Here is a 20,844-nt window from a genome sequence, read left to right as displayed (position 1 = left end):
TCTAGAATGGTGGCTTCCTGCTGGCTTTGGATTTAAATATGTTTGCACATGTAAACAGTTGAGTCCCTCATTTATTTAAGGACACATTCACATTGTTGTGACCTGGTAAATTGGTAATGCTCTCATGTTAATACATTGCGATAAAGTGGCCCATTCATTTGATTGGGCTTTTAACGTACCACACTGCACCAAAAATCAGAGTATCACTAAGAATGAATGGCACCACATTGCACACATGCACCTCACAGTGAATTGCAGTAATGCACACATTACCACCCAATGTAAATGGGCTTTAAATGTTAGAAACAGAAAAGTCAACTTTTATACAGTCTGTCTTGGCCTTGGTGGTTTGCCATACCTGGATGCTTTGCAACTTTTCAGCGGCATTACATGCCCACATCTGAATAGAACACAACTGTTCCATCCCATGCTGTATATCCTTAAAGTGGAACCCTATTAATTACGAACATTAAAAACGATTTTAATATTTATGCTGCTGACATTAGTAAATAGGAATATATATCCTATTTACTTGTTTTACTATTTTCTACAATTTAGTGACATCCTAGTATCCAGACCTAGGCAAATGATGTCATATATCCCAGGAGTCTTCAGGAAGGGATGAGGGGTTTTCTCAGCTAAGCACTCCTTCTTGCTTTTCTGCCTGAACTAAGGGCAGATGGATTCTTGGAAGTAGTTGCTACATGAATCATCTGCCCTTACTCTTGATAGCCATGATAGCCATGCCAGAAATTCTAGGGGGTGGTTTTCTAAGTGATTTCCTTGCAAAATAAAGCACAGGGACATCGATGAATGGGGGACGTTTGCTTCGGATATTGTTAATATTATTATACAGGATTTATATAGCGCCAACAGTTTGCTCAGCGCTTTACAATATAATGGGAGACAATACAGCAACAATACAGTTCAGTACAAGAGGGTTAGGAGGGCCCTGCTCCTTGGAGCTTACAATCTAGCATTAAAAAATTAAATAGCGCTTTTGGTTTGTGGTGTGCAGGTACAGTGTAGTTAATTTTGAATGCATAACTAACTTTATAGTTAACTTCAATGCATACTCGGGTAAGAAAAAAAATCCTCACCCCTTTTACTTTTTTTCAGCAAATGAAGTGTAACAAAACTCTATTAAATTTTAAAGACTAGTAAAAAAAAAATCAGTTTTGCAGAGAGCAGCTCCGATCTGAGTCTTTTTGGGTCCTACGCTAGCGCTTCTGGGCCCTTCCTCCTGCTGAGTGCCCCCAGAGCACTGGGGGCACCCACGCAGGCCCGCTCCTGAGCTGCTGCTCTGAGTGTCTATTCATGCGCAGAGCCACGGCTCGGCCCCAACCCTTCTCTCTCCTCATTGTCTCACTGGCTGTCTCTGCTATTGAGGGAGAGTCCCCGGAGAGCTGAGGCTCTCGTGCACATCGCTGGATCGCAGTGGGGCTCAGATAAGTATTAGGGGCCTGTTGCCCACAGTTTTTTACCTTCATGCACAGAATGAATGACGCTAAAAAAAAAACAAAAACCTTGAGCCTTTACAACCACTTTAACATTCAGTATTTTGGGGCCACACAGAACTTCATCTTCAATGCAGGAGCATCTGCACAGGAATGTCTTGCAGAATCCCAAAAATTTTAGCTGTCTGTTGTAATAGATTTTTAATGTACTTAACTCACTGAAAAAGAATCAGTGGAGTGCTGACCGATTCAGAGCCACTGTACAGCCCTGTGCTTGTGCTGATATGAGAAGGAACCTTCATACATAACAGTGGCAGTGTGCTGGTGCAAGCAGGAATGGTAGATTGTGTGGCAGTTCCATCAGCATTTGGGAATTATTTACAGAACATGCACAAATCCTTCAAAAGGAACTTATTCCTGAGAAAAACATGGTGGCTTCTCCTACTTCTTATTCTGTGAATGCTAGATACTTGGCTGTCATGTTTATCCAACGGCTTTAATGCTGACTGATTGAACTTGCCCAGAATAAGTATATAGGTAAGGACTTCTGACTTCACCAGTCTGCATGCTTTTTCTGGATTAGTGATATAGATAGCTTTTAAAGCCAGAGAGTCAGTATGACAGCCAGGCAACTGGCATTTTAGGAGATCAGCAGTGCCACCCCCCTATATCTCTTTGAAAAGGCTTTCTTTAAGTAGTCCACCTTTTTATGGCTAGCAGGGCTAAAACTGGGTTCTGGGCAGACATATTGGGCACAAATAATGCGGTCCTGTAGTCATAAACACATTGACTAAGCAGGGTAAGTACCTGAATTTGACCTGGTATCAGTCTTTTGCAATATTTGTACAGCAGGGATAGAGTTTTAATGGGAGAAGTAGGACAAGGAGCCACTCCATTTATGTGCTGACATCTACTGTCTATCAGCAGTGACAGAGGTGGTCTTATCAATGTGCTTGTTCTTCTTTCTCTGTCCAGTCACAGGCTGGTGCGATTCCAGGATGACCTCCGAGGAAGTGGTTTTAATGATGCTGGCCATCAGTCTGAGGTTATCTTGTGGCAGCAAAGTAGTACTGTGTGGAGTATTGCAACAAAAGCTACTTTTTATTTTATCTTTAAATTGGGTAATAATTTTTTTAGCTTGTTTATGGCTAATCTATATTAGCTATTCATTACCGCATCATGAAATGTTTGCATATAGCTAGTATTACAGAATGGGAGAGAGAAGGACAGTTCTCAGAGCGGATCTATATGAGATATACTTGAAGCACAGGAATAATTTTATGTGCGCCTACTCCTTTGTCTGGTCACAGGCAGAAAGAGGATCCTAGACTGGACAATATTGGTGAAATGTTTACCGGTCTTGCAAGAAATATATGATGGGCTGCTACTGCTGACCTCTTTCTGGCTTCATAAGCATGGTATTTTGACCCAGTGACCTGACCAGTTGGCTGATTTTATCTGACCCAGTAACCTTGATACTTTATGAGCCACTGATCTGGAACAAGTATGTAGAAAATGAAAGTCAGAATTTTCTATCTTGCATGCTTATGCCAGATTAGTGACTCAAAAGTTCTGAATCGGGATATTAGAATTTTCATATGAAAGCGTAGCCTACTGTAAACGGCCTTCACGGCTCTCTTAGGGTAGGCTTCCTTTAACTGCACTGTCATATGCTTATACAGATATACAGGTTCTTTGACAGAAAAAACAGTTTCTATATAATGTGTATATTTTCCAATTGTGTATTTATTAAATTGACTGAAGTTTAGCTGTAAGCATTCAAGCATGGGGTAGGATGGGTTTACAGCTGGTTATGGGGGCATTAAAGCTCCTTTCCGTGCAAAAATTTTAATTTATTTCTAATATAGTAAATCTTTTACTTTTTGTTTCCTTCCTTTGCATATCTAATGCTTCCTCCTTCTGCAGTCTTCATTGTAAGAGCAGGATCAGGTTCAGGTCAGGATTTATCCTGTTCACAACTGATGTGTGGTTTAGAAACTGTTCCCATAGAAGTCAATAGCCTGTAATCCACAACTGAACTGGACCGCACTGCTCAGAAATAGTACAGGACTCTTTTTTTTGTTTTTTGGTTTTTTTTTCAATCTGCACTACCAGTGCACCGGACATGTGAACAGGCAACATAGGAAGCAATGTTATTTTATGTGTCATGCAGTTCAAACCGCATCCAATCCGCATATATGTGAACCGGCACTAAATTATCCTTCAAGCAATAGGAGACCAGCATTTCCTATTGAGAAGACTAGTCACTTTTGCCTGCTCTGCTGTGTATAGGGTGACTGGTCTTCCACCCCCTTCTAGTTTCGTTTAAGGCAGCATTGCCTTAATCATTTGGCATGTACAGTTACGTTCATATATATTTGGACACAAGCACAATTTTAGTTTTTTTCAAGTATTTGCCAAAGCATATTCATGCGATAGTTATATAATGGCTATTATTATTATTATTATACAGTATTTATAAAGCGCCGATAGTTCACTCAGCGCTGTACATTACAAAGGGGGACAGAACATGTGACAGAACAATACCAATACAATGCAAAACATGAGGGGATCGAGGGCCCTGCTCTTTCGAGCTTACAATCTAGAAGGGACGGGATAGTGGTACAGGAGGAGATAGCTGTGGGGGATGGAGTGGTAGGAAGAGTGGAGGAGGTCGGTCAAGTTAGCAGGGGGTAGGCTTCCCTGAAGAGATGGGTTTTCAGGGTGCGCCTAAAGGAGAGGAGAGTAGGTGATAATCTGATGGGTTGGGGAAGGGAGTTCCAGAGGATGGGTGACACCCTGGAGAAGTCCTGGAGGCGGGCATGGGAGGAGGAGACAAGGGAACTAGAGAGAAGGAGGTCTTGTGAGGAGCGGAATGTGCGTGTTGGGCGGTACTTGGATATTAGGTATGGACTGAAAGTGCACACTCTCAGGTTTAAATTGAGGGTATGTACATCCAAATTGGAGGAAGGGTTTAGGAATTACAGCTCTTAAGAGTAGCCATCCCCCCTTTTTCAAGGGACCAAAAGTGATTGGACAGTTGAATATAATCCTAAAATGTTCATTTTTAATATCTTGTTGAGAATCCTCTACTGGCAATGACTGCCTGAAGTCTGGAACCCATGGACATTACCAAAGACTGGGTTTCCTTCTTTCTGATGCTTTGCCAGGCTCTAACTGCAGCTGTCTTCAGTTGTTCTTTGTGGGTCTTCTGCCTTTAGTTTAGCCTTCAGCAAGTGAAATGTATGCTCAATTGGGTTGAGATCGGGTGATTGATTTGTCCATTGCAGAATATTTTACGCCTTGCTTTCAAAAGCTTCTGGGTTGCTTTTGCAGTGTTTTGGATCATTGTCCATCTGTACTGTGAAGCGCAGTCCAATCAACTTTGCTGCATTTGGCTGAATCTGGGCTGACAGTATCACTGTAAATACTGCAGAATTTATTCGGCTGTTTCTGTCACATCATCAATAAACATCAATGACCCAGTGCCACTGGAAGCCATGCATGTCCATGCCAGCACACTGCCCCCACCATGTTTTACAGATGAAGTTCTGTGCTTTGGATCATGAGCTGTTCCAAGCCTTCTCCACTCTTTTTTTTTTTTTTTTTTTTTTTTTTTTTTTTTTCTTCCCGTCATTCTGGTACAGATTAATCTTAGTTTCATCCGTCCAAAGAATGCTTTTCCAGAACTGGTCTGGCTTTTTTAATGTTTTTTGGCAAAGTTTAATCTGGCTTTTCTATTCTTCAGATTTATGAATGGTTTGCACCTTGTAGTGAACCCTCTGTATTTGCTCTCACGAAGTCTTCTCTTGGTTGTTGACTTTGACAATGATATGCCCACCTCCTCGAGAGGTGGCCTGTTTCACTTGCATGGACAGTTCCTTTGAACGCATGATGTAGGTTCACAGCAATAGATTCCAAATGCAAATACCACACTTAGAATCCTCTCCAGACCCTTTACTTGCTTAATTGATTAGGAAATAATGAAGGCGTAGCCCACAACTGGCCCCAAAACCGCTTTTGATTCAATTGCCAATTACTTTTGGTCCCTTGAAAAAGGGGGGGGAGATGGCTACTCTTAAGAGCTGTAATTCCTAAACCCTTCCTCCAATTTGGATGTACATACCCTCAAATTAAACCTGAGAGTGTGCACTTTCAGCCCATATCCATTATATAACTATTGCTTGAATATGGTAAATACCTGAAAAAAACTAAAATTGTGCCTGTATCCAAATATATATGGACCTAACTGTATATTAAAATAGTGCTTATGCCTGCCCAGTTTCTTCTACTGTGGCCTCCTCCTCATGGGGTTTTAGGCAGTCACGAATGATGTCCTTGGGAAGAAAAAGCATTGTACTGCGTTGGGGCAAAGTAAGGAAATAATAATTTTTGAAATACTGTATATATGCTGCAGTGACAGTGGAAGGATGGGATACATTAGCAAAACATTCCCGCAGGGGAGACATAAGGGATCAAATAGACCTTCAGTGTCTCCATAAAGATGACCTGTCAGTTGCCCAGTGCTATCACATAGGAGGCTTGTTGCCCCCCGTGTGATACCGATAAAGTTGGAAAAAAGTGTAAAAACAATTATTTAATATAAAAATGTTAAACTTTTTTTAAACACCCCAAGCACACTCCAATTAAAACGCAGGGAGAGCATGTGTATGTAAACTTTAAATGTGCAACACATATGAGGTATTGTTGTGAACTTCGGCATGAGAGCAACAATTCTAGGGCCATAAATTGCAGTTGATTCTAAACTGATGAACTGTAAAGGCTTTTAACCTGTAAAGACCTTTTAAAGCATCGCCTGTGAAGAATTTTGGGTGCCATCATTTTTTTTTGTGTTGTGATTGTGTTGTGAGTGTACATAAGGCTTGGCGTGTTTGGTATCTATTTGCTTGATTCAGCTCCATCTGTTCTATTTTTACCAAGAAATTGGGTATATTTTGTTCGCACAAAAATTTGTTTTAGTGTATTTTTTCAAAAACATGCATTTAATAAATAGCTGTGTATATATCTTGTGACATAAAAAACTGCAGCTACCACTAATTTATTCTCTCAAAATTTGTGCTATCAGAAAATATATATTGGGGGGGGAGGGTAAATTGCTAGTAAAAAAATGCAGATTGTAATGTGTGCAAACATTTGTTCCGGTAGAAATGTGGTTAGAACAGTGAGTGTTTGCTTTGCGCTGCCCAGGTGGGTAGGACACAGGTTCACTTTGTGTACAGGACATTTGATGCCCACCTGAGTTTGTTTGGGATTGAAGTTGCTGACAGGAGTTTGTATCTTTCCCCTTTAATCTTTCTATCCCCAGATGTTGATAATGGACATTCCAGTTATAGGATCAGGTGTGCGTGTGTATGTTATTTTAACGTGTTATATTATTATTGTACATTTGGTGTGGGTGCTGACTACTCTGACCAGAGTCAGATTGGTTAGTTTGGTCAATATGTATGTAGTCATCTTTAGCATGCAAATGGCTTTGCATTAAATATCTTTTTTCTGTTACGCTTAAAACTATTTTAATACCTTAATATATTGACCTGTGTGGTAGTACAGTATAAAGCAGTGGCCTCCAAACTAAACCAGATTCAGCCCCTTGCTAGCCTTTATCCAGCCTTTGGGACATCATTCCTCCCACTGATATAATGCAGTATTCCTCCCACTGATGTACAGTTGCAAGAAAAAGTATGTGAACCCCTTGGGATTACATGGAGTTTTGCATGAAGTGGGCATAAAATGTGCTCTGAACGTCATCTAAGTCACAACAATAGAAGAACACAGTCTGCTAAACATAACACTACACAAACATTAGATGTTGCCATGGTTTAATTGCACATAACATGTAAACATTCACAGTTGATGATGGGGCACTATTCCACCCCACTAATACCAATGATGGGGCACTATTCCACCCCACTAATACCAAAGATGGGGCACTATTCCACCCCACTAATACCAATGATGGGGCACTCTCCATTCCACTAATACCAATGATGGGGCACTGTTCCTTCCACTGATACCAATGATGGGGCACTATTCCTCCCCACTAATACCAATGATGGGGCACTATTCCTCCCACTGATACCAATGATGGGGCACTATTCCTCCCCACTAATACCAATGATGGGGCACTGTTCCTTCCACTGATACCAATGATGGGGCACTGTTCCTTCCACTGATACCAATGATGGGGCACTATTCCCCTATGATACCAATGATGGGGCACTATTCCTCCCCACTAATACCAATGATGGGGCACTATTCCTCCCCACTAATACCAGTAATGGGGCACTATTCCTTCCCACTAATACCAGTAATGGGGCACTATTCCTCCCCACTAATACCAGTAATGGGGCACTATTCCTCCCCACTAATACCAGTAATGGGGTAACTGTTCTCTTTTTTTTTTCTCTCCCACTGAAGCCTGTTTTCGCCTATTACCACTGGCCGCAGTCCATTCCCCTAAAGTCCAAAAGATAGCATACTGGCCCTTTATTTAGAAAGTTTGGAGACCCTGATTTTAGAGTAAAAACTACTGCTAATGTCAGTGGGTTTTGGTGAACATTCAGTTTAGATTTCTGAGATGACATTTATGTGAAAAGTATGTACAGTTAAGTAATATAAGGTAATGAATAGTTTATTTGAATAGCTGCTTGATCATTGCAGGTGGCTGCATTTGCATTGTTTTACAGTGGAATAAAGCTGTACTGTGATTTCAGTGTTTGCACATACCCCTGTACTTTGAAATTACATCTGTACTTTGAGATTTATGACGGTCACCCATGAGCGAATTTGCAGTGACAAGCAGAAGCACACAGCTCAGGTCAGTTCATGTTGTGATCACACTCACATGATGCCTTTGTTCCCTTTTTCTAGGCCTGACCTGTAACCCGACATGGCCACAGCCTCACCACGACAGGCTAACAGAAACAGTCATGAAGGTTTACAGCTGCATGTGACAGGTAAGTGGCTTTATTTGCTGTGACACAGGAAGTCTTGTATTTCTTTGCCTGTTTACATATGGTCTGCCACATTTGTCATAAGCTGTTTATCTCCATGTGGTTTAGTATAACGTTTATCTATGTTTAAGCTATATAGTGAAAACAGAGTTTAGAATCCTAGAGCAGGTGCATGCTTCTACCCACATTCCTCCTCTAGCATGTTCCAGAAGTTACTCGTGACTGTCAAAAAAAAAAAAAAATTAGTAGAATCCAACCAGTCTGTAAAGAAGAGTTAAAATACTTATTGGTCCTGCAGGTGGTGACTGCAGTGTTCATGCAAAACGTACATTGGCCAGTGAATCTTCAGCGTATAGTACCTCCAGTTGTGTTGGAAGCCTGTTTTTCATGATGTGGGTGACTGGTGGAACCACAGCTTGCAGCAGGGAATGCAGGCAATCTACACGTTTGATAGTGTTGGATGCTGATGATTCTTCGACTGCAACAGCGTGGGGTAGTTGAAAACAGGAATGAAAAATTACTGTACTTTTTCAGACTGACTGTTTTTTCAGCCTCATTCACACGGGTGGCCAGGGGGATGATTAAAAACAGGGTGCTGATCCACATTTTACTGCCCTTCAAACCACCCATCAAAACTTTTGCTTTGGTGGCTGGATGGTATGAAACATACTGTATTATCGTGGGTGTGCTGCTTTGCTTCCTGGGGCAACTAAAATAATACAGCATGTTGTGATTGGCAGGAAGTACCGCCTCCAAACACCACCCATGCTCGTGGTTGCGTCACTATATGTCAAAATCCGTGTTCGGCTGATAAAAATAGATATATAAAACTGGCATTCAGAAGGGTGCAGTATTGCCTCTAGAATGCTTGGCAGCTGTGCTTTATCATCCTCTGAAAATTGATCAACTATATATCACTTTTCATAGGGGCGGTAGAGAGGTGCCGCCCCTGTAAACAAGGCCTTATGTTTCCTGCTACAAGGTTAAATATCCATTACACACACACCATTCCCTTCATGCAGAAACCAGTAAGCTAGCATTGCACAATGGGTGTTGATGGGGCTTTGACTTTTCAGCAAGGAGAGTTGCGTATTGAGTTCCTGAATTTTTGGGGCTTTTTGGCTACATTGAAAGATAAATGCAAATATGTGTAGACATCTTTTGGTATCTGATTATAATTCTGCATTCTTCTTTAACTGGATTGTTTCATCACAGGTACACTGCCACTATATAGTTCAACATTATGATGTTATTAATTTGGCATTTTTGTTTCACAGTAAACCACACAGCTAGCTTTAATGTCATCTGTAGTTTTCTGAATTGTCCTCTATGGAATGTTCTCGAGTCTGAGTCTCTGAAAAACAGTTGTGTTGTTTCCTGGATTGCTTTAATACTTTTCAGAGGATTGTACTTGTTGCCTGTAGGTGTTTAGTGCTAGACAGATTTTACACTTCAGCACTATTGTTCTCATAGGAATTTCAAGGTTTTGATATACATTTAAGTCACTCTTGCGTCTTGTGCCTTTCTATTTCCACCGCAGGGGTTCTGCAGGCTTTGAATACAGCCCTGTTGAGCACAGCTTGTTTACTAGTGGAGGTCATGTTCAGTCTTCCACGTGAGCCCTAGTAAATGTAAAGCCAGTCCTAATCAGACATTCAGGAACTTAGGGAAGGAACATGTTTTTAGCTTGATAACAGTCAAAATGATCTAAAAGCCTTTTGTGAGCAAGTTTGACTTGACCCCTATGGAGTGCTAATATGTGCCTGTTTAAGTTTCAGAAATAAAAAAAACAGGCAATTTTTTTTTGCATTGTTAAACTCGTGTATAGTGCCGAAGACAATGGGCCATGTATGTTAGATGTCTGAAATTAGTGTGTGTTGCCTTAAGTGACCTGCCACACTCTCTATTATAACCTGCACCTGAAAATACCTTAACTTGAGCTATTGAGCCTTGGTTCATACTGGATCCGACTGTGAAATCATGTGGCTTCAAGTGAAGTTGCACGATTTCATGCTCAGATGTTTATGCAGGAACGTTTCTAATCAATGCGACAAAGTTGGAGTCACACCAATTAGAACAGTTCCATTGCCAATCATTGAATGCGATTTGTCATTCGATTTGAACAGTCAAATTGCATGACAATTCACATCAGTGTGTACCAGGGCTAATAACAGCTCTTTCAAACACCCTCTACTAGATTAACCAGGGGTACCTCTTTCTGGTATGGGAACCAAATAATGGGTATATGAGAGTGAGTCTCTGATATTCTGTGTATTGCTAATCCTGAAAGGACATGTGTAAAATTGTGACTAATTCCATGTTTTGTTTGCAGAAAAACAGAAAAATATAACGAATTATAGCTAGCTTACATACTTGTGAATTTATATAAATAAAGATTTAAAGTGTTCTGTTCATCATGATCCATATACAAAGTAAAACTAAGTTATTGAGATCTTTTGAAGTCAAATGTATGCTTGTTGTTAATTATAATTTCAACAGTTTGATACAGGTGGTATAGGGACAAACTTTACTTTTTATCACTGCGTGGATACTGTGTGGATACTCCTAGTCTTGAATTTAGCTGAACCAAGAATGCTTTTGCAGCGACATGATACCCCCAGCACACAAATTGTGCTTTCATCGGTGAGATGCCCCATCAGAACATACACATTGGTCTTTCTCCTGTATCCTTCCTCCAGCACACACAAATTGGTCCTGTGTCTTTCTACTGCACATCCAAACCTGCAGTCTGCCTCTGGATGTTCAGGAGCCAGCCCGGGAGACCATCCACACTCCATGCATACTATCTTCAAGACACAAAGTGACCGCACCCTGATGACCTAACATTTAGATAAAACCTTTTTTATCCAACCTAGAACACACTGACGTCCATGCCCCCATCACCATGCTGGACATCGGTGCTCAGCATAAATGAGTATACCCCGTTTGAAAAGTAAGATTTTAATTAATATGTAAATGAACACAAGAACAATTTCCAAAATTTTGACAAAAGTGCATTTTATAGAACATTTGTTTAGCTCTTACATGAAAGTAAGGTTAATAACATAACTTAGACTACAAAATATTCAGTTTTACTCAAATTAGTTGATGCAAAAATGAATACACCCCACAACAAAAACTACTACATCTAGTATTTTGTATGACCTCCATGATTTGTAAGGACCGCACCAAGTCCTCTAGGCATGAAATTAACTAGTTGGTGACTTATTGCAACATCTATCTTTTTCCGTTCTTCAAGAACAATCTTTTTTAGATGCTGGATGCTCTACCTGCTCTCTCTTCAGAATTCCCCATAGTTGTTTGATTGGGTTCAGATCAGGAGACATACTGGGCCACTGAATCACTTTCACCCTGTTCTTCAGAAATGCAACAGAGGCCTTAGATACGTGTTTTGAATTATTGTCATGTTGGAAAAGTGCACGATGACAAAGGGCACAAAGTGATGGTAGCATCTTCTCTTTCAATACAGAGCAGTACATCTGTGAAGTCATGATAACATCAATGAAATGCAGCTCCCTGACACAAGCAGCACTCATGCAGCCCCACAGAAGGACATTGCCACCACCATGTTTCACTGTAGGCACCATGCATTTTTCTTTGTACTCCTCACCATACCATACAGTTTTGAAGACATCAGTTCCAAAAACGTTTATCTTGGTCTCATCACTCTGGAGTACAGAGTCCCAGTAGCCATTTTCTTTTTCAGCATGGACCCTGGCAAATTCTAGGCGGGCTTTTTTTGTGCATGGGCTTTAGAAAAGGCTTCCTTCATGGACGACACCCATGCATGCCATTACTCTGCAGTGTATGCCCTATTGTGTCATGGGAAACAGTCACCCCAGTTTGGCTTTCTACTTCTTTAGCTAACTTCAGTGAACTTGCATGGAGATTTTCTTCAGCCCTTCTCTTCAGAAGAGGCTCCTGTCGAGCTGTTAACTTCCCTAGATGGCCTGGACATCGTGTGAGATGGTTGTAGTTCCATCTTTGTTAAATTTTTATATCACTTTTGCTACAGTATTCTGACTGATAATTAAAGCTTTGCTGATCTTCTCGTAGCCTTACCCTTCTTATGCACAGGAATTATTTTCTTTCTCAGGCCTTGTGACATTTGTCTTCCATGTGGAGCCATTGCTGACAGCATGAAATGGGAAGGAGTTTTCTTTGTTTGGTAACTCCCTTTTATAATCAACTGTCTGCTGGACGCCTGTTTAATGAATAATTAGACTCACTGGTAGTTGAGTTCTTGTTAATTAAGATTTTGTTTTCTAAAATTTAGCTTTGCTCCTAAGACTTTCATTGGGGTGTATTTATTTTTGCAACATGGTCTTGAATTAATTTGTTAGGAAATATCATTTTTTTGTGTATGCAAATTAACAAATCTTGTTTGCAGTTAATGGCCCACATGTGGGAGTTTTCTGTAGCAATATGTATGTGTGTGTGTGTGTGTGTGTGTGTATATATATATATATATATATATATATATATATATATAAAATCTCAAACCTCACTGCCATAGTGGATCAGGAAGGGCACTACAGGGAAGGAACTGAGCCAAGAAGTGGTCTTTAACCTCTTGTTGACCACGCTATAGCCATATGACGGCTACAGCGCGGTCACCCAGTTCTGGGAGGACATCATATAACATCCTCCCAGACCGCGTCCCCAGCGGCGCGCAACTGCCACTCTCTGTGATTGCTGTGTCCTTTGGACACAGCTGAGCACATTACTTGGTAAAGGGCCAACCACAGCGGCCTTTTGCCACTTCATCAGTTGTGTCCAATCACAGATGATCACCATGTAAATACACTTGCAGGTTATCGGCAGTACTTTCCTCACACTGTCACAGTGTGAGGAATGTACTGCCGATAACTGGCAATTGTGAAAGCAGATTATCAGTGCCCTGGTTATCAGTGCTGCCCTTCGGCACCCAGCAGCGCTGCCCATCAGTACAGTCTCATCAACAAATATTTTATATACAGGTGAAACTCAAAAAATTAGAATATCGTGCAAAAGTTCATTTATTTCAGTAACGCAACTTAAAAGGTGAAACTAATATATGAGATAGACTCATTACATGCAAAGCAAGATAGTTAAAGCCGTGATTTGTCATAATTGTGATGATTAAGGCTTACAGCTCATGAAAACCCCAAATCCACAATCTCAGAAAATTAGAATATTACATGCAATCAATAAAACAAGGATTGTACATAGAACAATATCGGACCTCTGAAAAGTATAAGCATGCATATGTACTCAGTACTTGGTTTGGGCCCCTTTTGCAGCAATTACTGCCTCAATGCGGCTTGGCATGGAAGCTATCAGCCTGTGGCACTGCTGAGGTGTTATGGAAGACCAGGATGCTTCAATAGCGGCCTTCAGCTCTTTTGCATTGTTCGGTCTCATGTCTCATCTTTCTCTTGGCAATGCCCCATAGATTCTCTATGGGGGTTCAGGTCAGGCTAGTTTGCTGACCAATCTCAAGCACAGTAATCCCACGGTCATTGAACCAGGTTTTGGTGGTTTTGGCAGTGTGGGCAGGTGTCAAGTTCTACTGGAAAATGAAGTCAGCATCCCCATAAAGCTCGTTTGCAGAAGGAAGCATGAAGTGCTCCAAAATCTCCTGGTAGACGGCTGTGTTGACCCTGGACTTAACCACTTGAACTCCTGAGGATTTACCCCCCTTAATGACCAGGCCTCTTTTTGCTACTCGGCGCTGCACTAATTCAACTGATAATTGCGCGGTCATGCAATGCTGCACCCAAACGAAATTTACGTCCTTTTTTTCACACAAATAGAGCTTTCTTTCGGTGTAATTTGATCACCTGTGCGTTTTTTATTTTTCACGCTATAAACAAAAAAAGGCCAAAAATTTTGAAGAAAAACAATATTTTTTACTTTCTGCTATAAAAAATATATAGTAAACTCAAAGTTGGTTATAAATTTTGGCCAAAATGTATTTTGCTCCATGTTTTTGGTAAAAAAAAATCCCAATAAGTGTATATTGATTGCTTTGTGTGGAAGTTATAGCGTCTACAAACTATGGTATAAATACTGCAATTTACGCCATTTTTCTGCTATACAGCACTGCGCTAGTTTAACAATTGCGCGGTCATGCAATACGGTACATAAATGAAATTTACATCCTTTTTTTTTCCCCCACAAATTGAGCTTTCTTTTGGTGGTATTTGATCGCCTGTGCGGTTTTTATTTTTTACGCTATAAAAAAAAAGGCTGACAATTTTGAGGAAAAAAAAACAATATTTGGACTTTTTGCTATAAAACATGTCCAGTAAAAAAAATGCAAAAATCTAATTTAGTCATAAATTTCTGCCAAAATACATTCTGCGACATGTCTTTGCTAAAAAAAAAACCCAATACGTGTAAATAAATTGGTTTACGTGAAAGTTATAGCGTTTACAAATGGCGGGAAAGATACTGGGATTTTTAATTTTTATTTATACTAATAATGGCGCCGATCAGCGACATATAGCGGCAATCAGCGACATATGGCGGTGACCAGCGACTTATGGCGGGACTGCGGCGGACATTTTGACACTGGGGGGGAACTGACTTGGGGTCACTGACATCCCCAGTGACACCAATACAGTGATCGGTGAAAAAAAAAACTGTACTACTGTCACTGGGGAGGAAGGGGTTAACATTTTTAGAATTTGCCCTGTAAGGGGGGTGTTTTACTAGGGGGCGGGGGTGTGTACTGGAGGAAGGGCGGAGCTGATCTAGGGAGAGAAACTCTTCACTCCCTCTGCAGCGAACTGTCACAGAGCAGGCTGTGTGTAAACAATGCAGCCCTGCTCTGTGTCAGTGATTACCGCTCATCACGGGAAACCGGCCGTGACCCGGCGGCGGAGACCCGCTGCTGACACCCGCGGGACAGACAGCCGTTTTAAAATGTGCTTTTGCCTACGAGCGCCGCCCTGCCACCGTTTATATGCGGTGGCTGGGTGGCATGTGGTTAATGAAGCACAGTGGACCAACACCAGCAGATGACATGGCCCCCCAAATCAACACAGACTGTGGAAACTTCACACTGGACTTCAAGCATCTTGCAGTGTGTGCCTCTCCATTCTTCCTCCATACTCTGGGTCCTTGGTTTCCAAATGAGATGCAAAAGTTGCTCTCATCAGAAAAGAGGACTTTGGACCACTGAGCAACAGACCAGGTCTGTTTTTCTTTAGCCCAGGTAAGACGCTTCTGACGTTGTTTGTTGTTCAGGACAAGAGGAATACGACATTTGAAGCCCATGTCCAGGATTCGTCTGTGTGTTGTGGCTCTTGATGCACTGACTCCATCCTTAGTCCACTCCTTGTGAAAGTCCCCAACACTTTTGAATGGCCTTTTCCTGACAATGCTCTCCAGGATGCGGTCATCCCTGCTGCTTGTGCATCTTTTTCTGCCACACTTTTCCCTTCCACATAACTTTGTATTAATGTGCTTTGATACAGCACTTTGGGAACATCCAACTTCTTTTGCAATTACCTTTTGAGGCTTTCCCTTCTTATGGAGGGTGTCAATGATGGTTTTCTGCACAACTGTCAGGTCAGCAGTCTTTCCCATGATTGTGATTCCTACTGAACCAGACTGAGAGACCATTTAAAGGCTCACGAACCTTTTGCAGGTGTTATGGCTTTATTAGCTGATTAGAGTGGGACACTTTGAGCCTAGAATATTACACCTTTTCACAATATTCTAATTTTCTGAGATTGTAGATTTGGGGTTTTCATGAGCTGTAAGCCATAATCATCACAATTATGACAAATCACAGCTTGAACTATCTTGCTTTGCATGAAATGAGCCTATCTCCTATATTAGTTTCACCTTTTAAGTTGCATTACTGAACTTTGCATGATATTCTAATTTTTCGAGTTTCACCTGTATAATAGAAAAAAATAACCTTTTTTTTAAACTTTTTGTGTTTTGTTTTTTTTTTTGTTTTATAGTGCAAAAAATAAAAACCCTAGTGGCAATTAAATACCACGAAAAGAAAGCTCTGTTTGTGTGGAAAAAAAGATAAAAATTTCATATGGATACATGGTTGCATGACTGCGCAATTGTCATTCAAAGTGTGACAGCGCTGAAAACTGAAAATTGGACTGGGCAGGAAGGGGGGATATAAGTGCCCAGTAGGCAAGCGGCTAATAAGGCCTGCCTCTGGGCGCTTTTCTTCTTCCCGGAGGCGCCCCTCTTAATCCGCCACACAGGTGAGAGTTGAAATTGCCTCATAAAGCACTGCTGCTTTCTTCTAACGCTGTGGCTAGGGTTGTCACGTTTTCTTCAAGCCCAACCCGAACACTTTTTAGTGGTGCACAGAATTTTGTATTTGTAGTATACACTATTGGATTGTTAAAGACCTGGAACACCTTTTGGTGCCCCAAAGAGAGTAGTAATGCGACGTGCGTAGCACTGCTGAGAACAGTGTGTTTGGCCAAATTGCATTAACAGTGGGAGGGTCTTAAAGGGGCATGGTAAAATAAAACACATGCTTTCTTTACCCATAAAATATGCTTAGATTAATAAAACAAATGTCATTGTAAAAGTATAAACTTGGCTTTCCTTAAAAGTGGACAGTGGCAGTTAAGTGGGGCAGTGGACGGTGTCAGTGGGGAAGTGGACGGTGGCAGTGGGGCTTCCTCTCTTGGTTCAGCCGCCAGCAACAGTGCTGCTCCTGGTACCATTACTCCAACTTGGCTGTTGTTTCTTTACCTAACACAGCCTCTTCTCTTGGACACCACCCCCATCCTGTAGTGCTGTGCTCCTCCTATGTTGTGCTCCCATCCTCCTCACACAGCCAGGACACTTGACTCGACAAGGAGACTGGATGAACATCCAGCCTCCTTGCCTATGTGACTACCCGGTGGCCAATGGCGCCGCCGCCCCAGGGTTTTAGAAAGGCAGGATGAATGCGAAGCGAGCGGGCTGGGAAAATTGCTGGCGGTCCACTGTGCCTGCTCTTAGTAATTAATCTGCACCACAGATCTGTGAAGGAAGAACATGGCTCCAATGTCTCGCTGTGCCTGTTCTTTGCTGCAGCTATAGCACCTGTGATGTGAAGATAATTGGGGGAGATGCAGGGGGAGAAGATCAAATGAGCCTGGCAACGCCCCTCTCTGTCACCTGGGTCGCATGCTGCCCCAACCCCTCCCCTCCCCTCCAAAAGGTTCGGCCCTGAGGCTCTCTTCTAACATGTTTCAGTCATTGAAAACTTAGTCGTAGTGGAGTTGGGATAAAAGTGCTAACTGCACTGCCCATTGTTGTACCCTTTGCATTTCTTTCTTTCACATACTGCCCACTGTCATACCCTTCCCTATCCTCTGCTGCGCTTTGCCCCACGTAATACGTTCTGCACTATCTACATTCCTCTCCTGCACATACTGTCTGTTGTACTTTCCTCACTCTTCTCCTGTACTCGCTGCCTGCTCTCATACCCTTGAAACTCCTCTCCTGAACATACTGCTCTGTCAAACCCTCTGTACTTAACTGCCTAATGTAATACCCTCTTTCTTCTCATCACACTGCCCATGGTCACACACTCCGCACCCCTTTTCTGCACATACTGTCCATTCTCTCACACGCCACGCTCTTCTACACTGTCTGTAATATCTCCCACTTTGCCCATTCTGGAACAACTATTGCTAGTAAATGTTTGTGAGTATGTGTACATACATACATACATACATACATACATACATACATACATACATGCACACAGTTCATGTGCTGTATATCATTGTGTATTTGGTATAGTGGGGGATTAACAGAGCAAATTTTGTGATTTCAGTTGATTAATAAATACTTAGGAGAGAGAAAAGTCTGCTGAATTCTGGGGAAATTGAAAGGAAGCCGGGCAGCGTGTTGTAAGCAAAATACTTGATAGTGGTCTTAAAGCTAAACTCTGGCCTTACCTTCAGTCTGGCACAGCTGTACAAGCTTGTTTCCTGTACTGAAATTGCTTATACTGATTTTATTGCATAATGTCGGCTTGTCACAATGTGCATTTGTGCTGCAGCAAGTCAGAAAGAGCCTCCTCATTCCCTGGGTGGGGGACACCCAGCATCATCTAGCTCATGCCCAGCCTTTACTATCTCTACAATCTTTTGATCATTAAATTTAATTTTTCTCTAATATGGAGGCTCTGCATCAAATGCGGGTGCTACTTGTGCAGTCTGCATGTAAATAATGCCTGCCTAGGAGAGCGCACTCCTCTACGCTGACGGGCATCCATCAAGGCATTTTGATATTTACATAGCTCCTATAAAATGAGGAAGCCATGCAGCACCAAGCGGCCCCCCCCCCCCCCCATTTCTACATTGCCTAGAGAAGAGCAATGACATCACGAGGTCTACAAAAACATATGTAATGAAACTGAGTTTTATTTCAATACTTCATTAATGCCTTGCTATTTTTTTTTTTTCAAAGCTGGCATGAACTTTGAGCTATGTTCATACGGAAATGCTAGTTTAACAAAAATTGATGTCTACGGTAAGAAAGTTAGAAAGTCTCCTCACCCCAATCAAGCTTATCCTTTGAAATGCCCAGATTTATGACAAGTTTATTTTAAGGATTGAATCAGGTGGTGCAAACATGCTATAGCATAAAGGTCCCAATGGTTCATGTCCAGGGAGATGCTGGTGGTTTATACAGCCAACCATGGAAGTGAATGGCTGTACATGGTCACATTCAGGTTTGTGCACATGGAAGGTCTATGTTTGGGGAATACATCATATGAGCATGCACATGTAAATTCCAATGCACCAAAGCATTGACATTTAGCCAGGCACTGCCCTATGCAACTAGTTATGTGTATGCACCACCTGTGGCTCCATGGGCATGGAAGAACTCCAGGATATTTATTCTAGAGTACTGTAAATTGTTTGCCTCAAACCATCCATGTTCCCTAAATATTCATCCGCTATTCAAATGGAGTGGAATTTTTAGATTTCCCTTTTTGTTCTCTTTTGGAACAAACCTGAACTGAGTGCTTCATCAAGTATAAGGCGCTGTTCATACCTGTGCGATTTGTTGCACGTTTGAAGCACAACACTACAGACAAGCCATTTCTCGTTCTGTTCTATGAGACCTATTCACATCTATGCGCTTTCCTGCAGTGCAATATGTGGAAGAGCTCCAGGCACTTTTGGTGCTGGATGGTCCGATTTTGAGTTTGCCTTCAATGAAAGTGCATCAGAAATGCATGTTTTTGAATTTTGGATGCATTTTGTAGCATGACAATAAGACACCACCTAGCACCATCTATGCTACTGGCTGCACATAACAAGTAAGTGAAAAGATCATGGCATGGTTGACACAGAAGAGCTAATCTGGTTGGTAAGGGCAATACCTTCCTTCTACAACCCATCTATTAGACCTCATGCACACTGGTCATTTTTAATTCTGCTTTTAGGTGTGTCTGTCTTTTTGAAAAAAAAAAAAAAACCTCAAACACTTGATGCATGTGAATGCTAGGCACGCTCAGGGGCCAAAAGGCTGTTGCCAGGAGGAAAGGTATCTAGGAGAGATGGGCAAACTCCCTTTTGAGCAAGAGGTCTTTCTCGACCACATGGAAAGAAGGCAAACAAGTTTTGTTTCTGGTCATAGCTTTTTTGCATTTGCAAATGTATACTTATTAAAATGACACTTCTGCATACCAACATTCTTGCTCTATTGTCGCTAACTATGCAAAAAAACTTTATGGCTGGTTCCCACCTGAATTGCACAGCAGCATGAACTGTGCAACTCAATGTGGTGTGATTGAGCAAAAAGTAGTTCATGCACTACTTTTCAAAAACGCGTCACTCCAAATCGTGATCTAATTCAGGAAATGCACACTGAACATGCCTTTCCTGCACTACGCTGTGGTGCACACTAGCCCTTATAGCTTGGCATTGGCTCAAATAAAAAATGAAGCATTAAAAATGTGTTGCAAAAATGAACCAAAAAACACATGCAGAAGCACATGTGTGTGCCTAGTCTAAAGCTGGGTACACACTGAGGTTTTTTTTTTCTCCATTCAATCGGCGGGCTGAGCAACAAAACCTTACAGATTCCTGCATCCACGCAGGTGATGTCAATGAATGTGTAGCACCCTCCTAGTTAGCTAGGGAGAGCTAGACCCCAATTGTTAGCTAGGGCTGAGTAGCAGCCTGGGAGTAACACCTAGCAGGGGATCAGAGCTGAGAGGCTCTGCAGACCAACCCTCTGCAATTTTCCCCTGCTCTAGAACTTTGGAGAAAGGTCTAGAAGCATTGGGCGGATCTGAAGAGTGGCTAGTCTGTACTCTTAGAGGATCCTGGCCAATCCCCAACAGGAGGTGAGACTTGGCTTGGGGCCTGGACAACCTTTAAGAGTAACTGAGCCTGCTCAGCTGCAAGAGAGTT

The 20,844-nt window shown here is 41.8% G+C and overlaps 1 protein-coding gene across 4 annotated transcripts in view; it reads left to right on the top strand.

The window, feature by feature from the left end:
• WWP1 (WW domain containing E3 ubiquitin protein ligase 1) overlaps positions 1 to 20,844 on the top strand; it is a 238,101-nt gene that overhangs the window by 73,979 nt on the left and 143,278 nt on the right. For all 4 annotated transcript variants that reach the window (XM_089679707.1, XM_089679708.1, XM_089679710.1 and 1 more), the window contains one exon: positions 8,349 to 8,434. In XM_089679707.1, coding sequence (XP_089535833.1) covers positions 8,368 to 8,434 — 67 coding nt within the window. In that variant the 5' untranslated portion in view covers positions 8,349 to 8,367. The remainder of the gene's footprint in view (positions 1 to 8,348; positions 8,435 to 20,844) is intronic.

This window comes from Staurois parvus, unplaced genomic scaffold (genome assembly GCF_062004578.1).
Source record: "Staurois parvus isolate SC_StPar_1 unplaced genomic scaffold, SC_StPar_1.0 ptg000230l, whole genome shotgun sequence".
NCBI classification, from domain to species: Eukaryota; Metazoa; Chordata; class Amphibia; order Anura; family Ranidae; genus Staurois; species Staurois parvus.
Note: the sequence above shows the minus strand (reverse complement) of the source record. Positions and strands in the feature narration are given on the sequence as shown.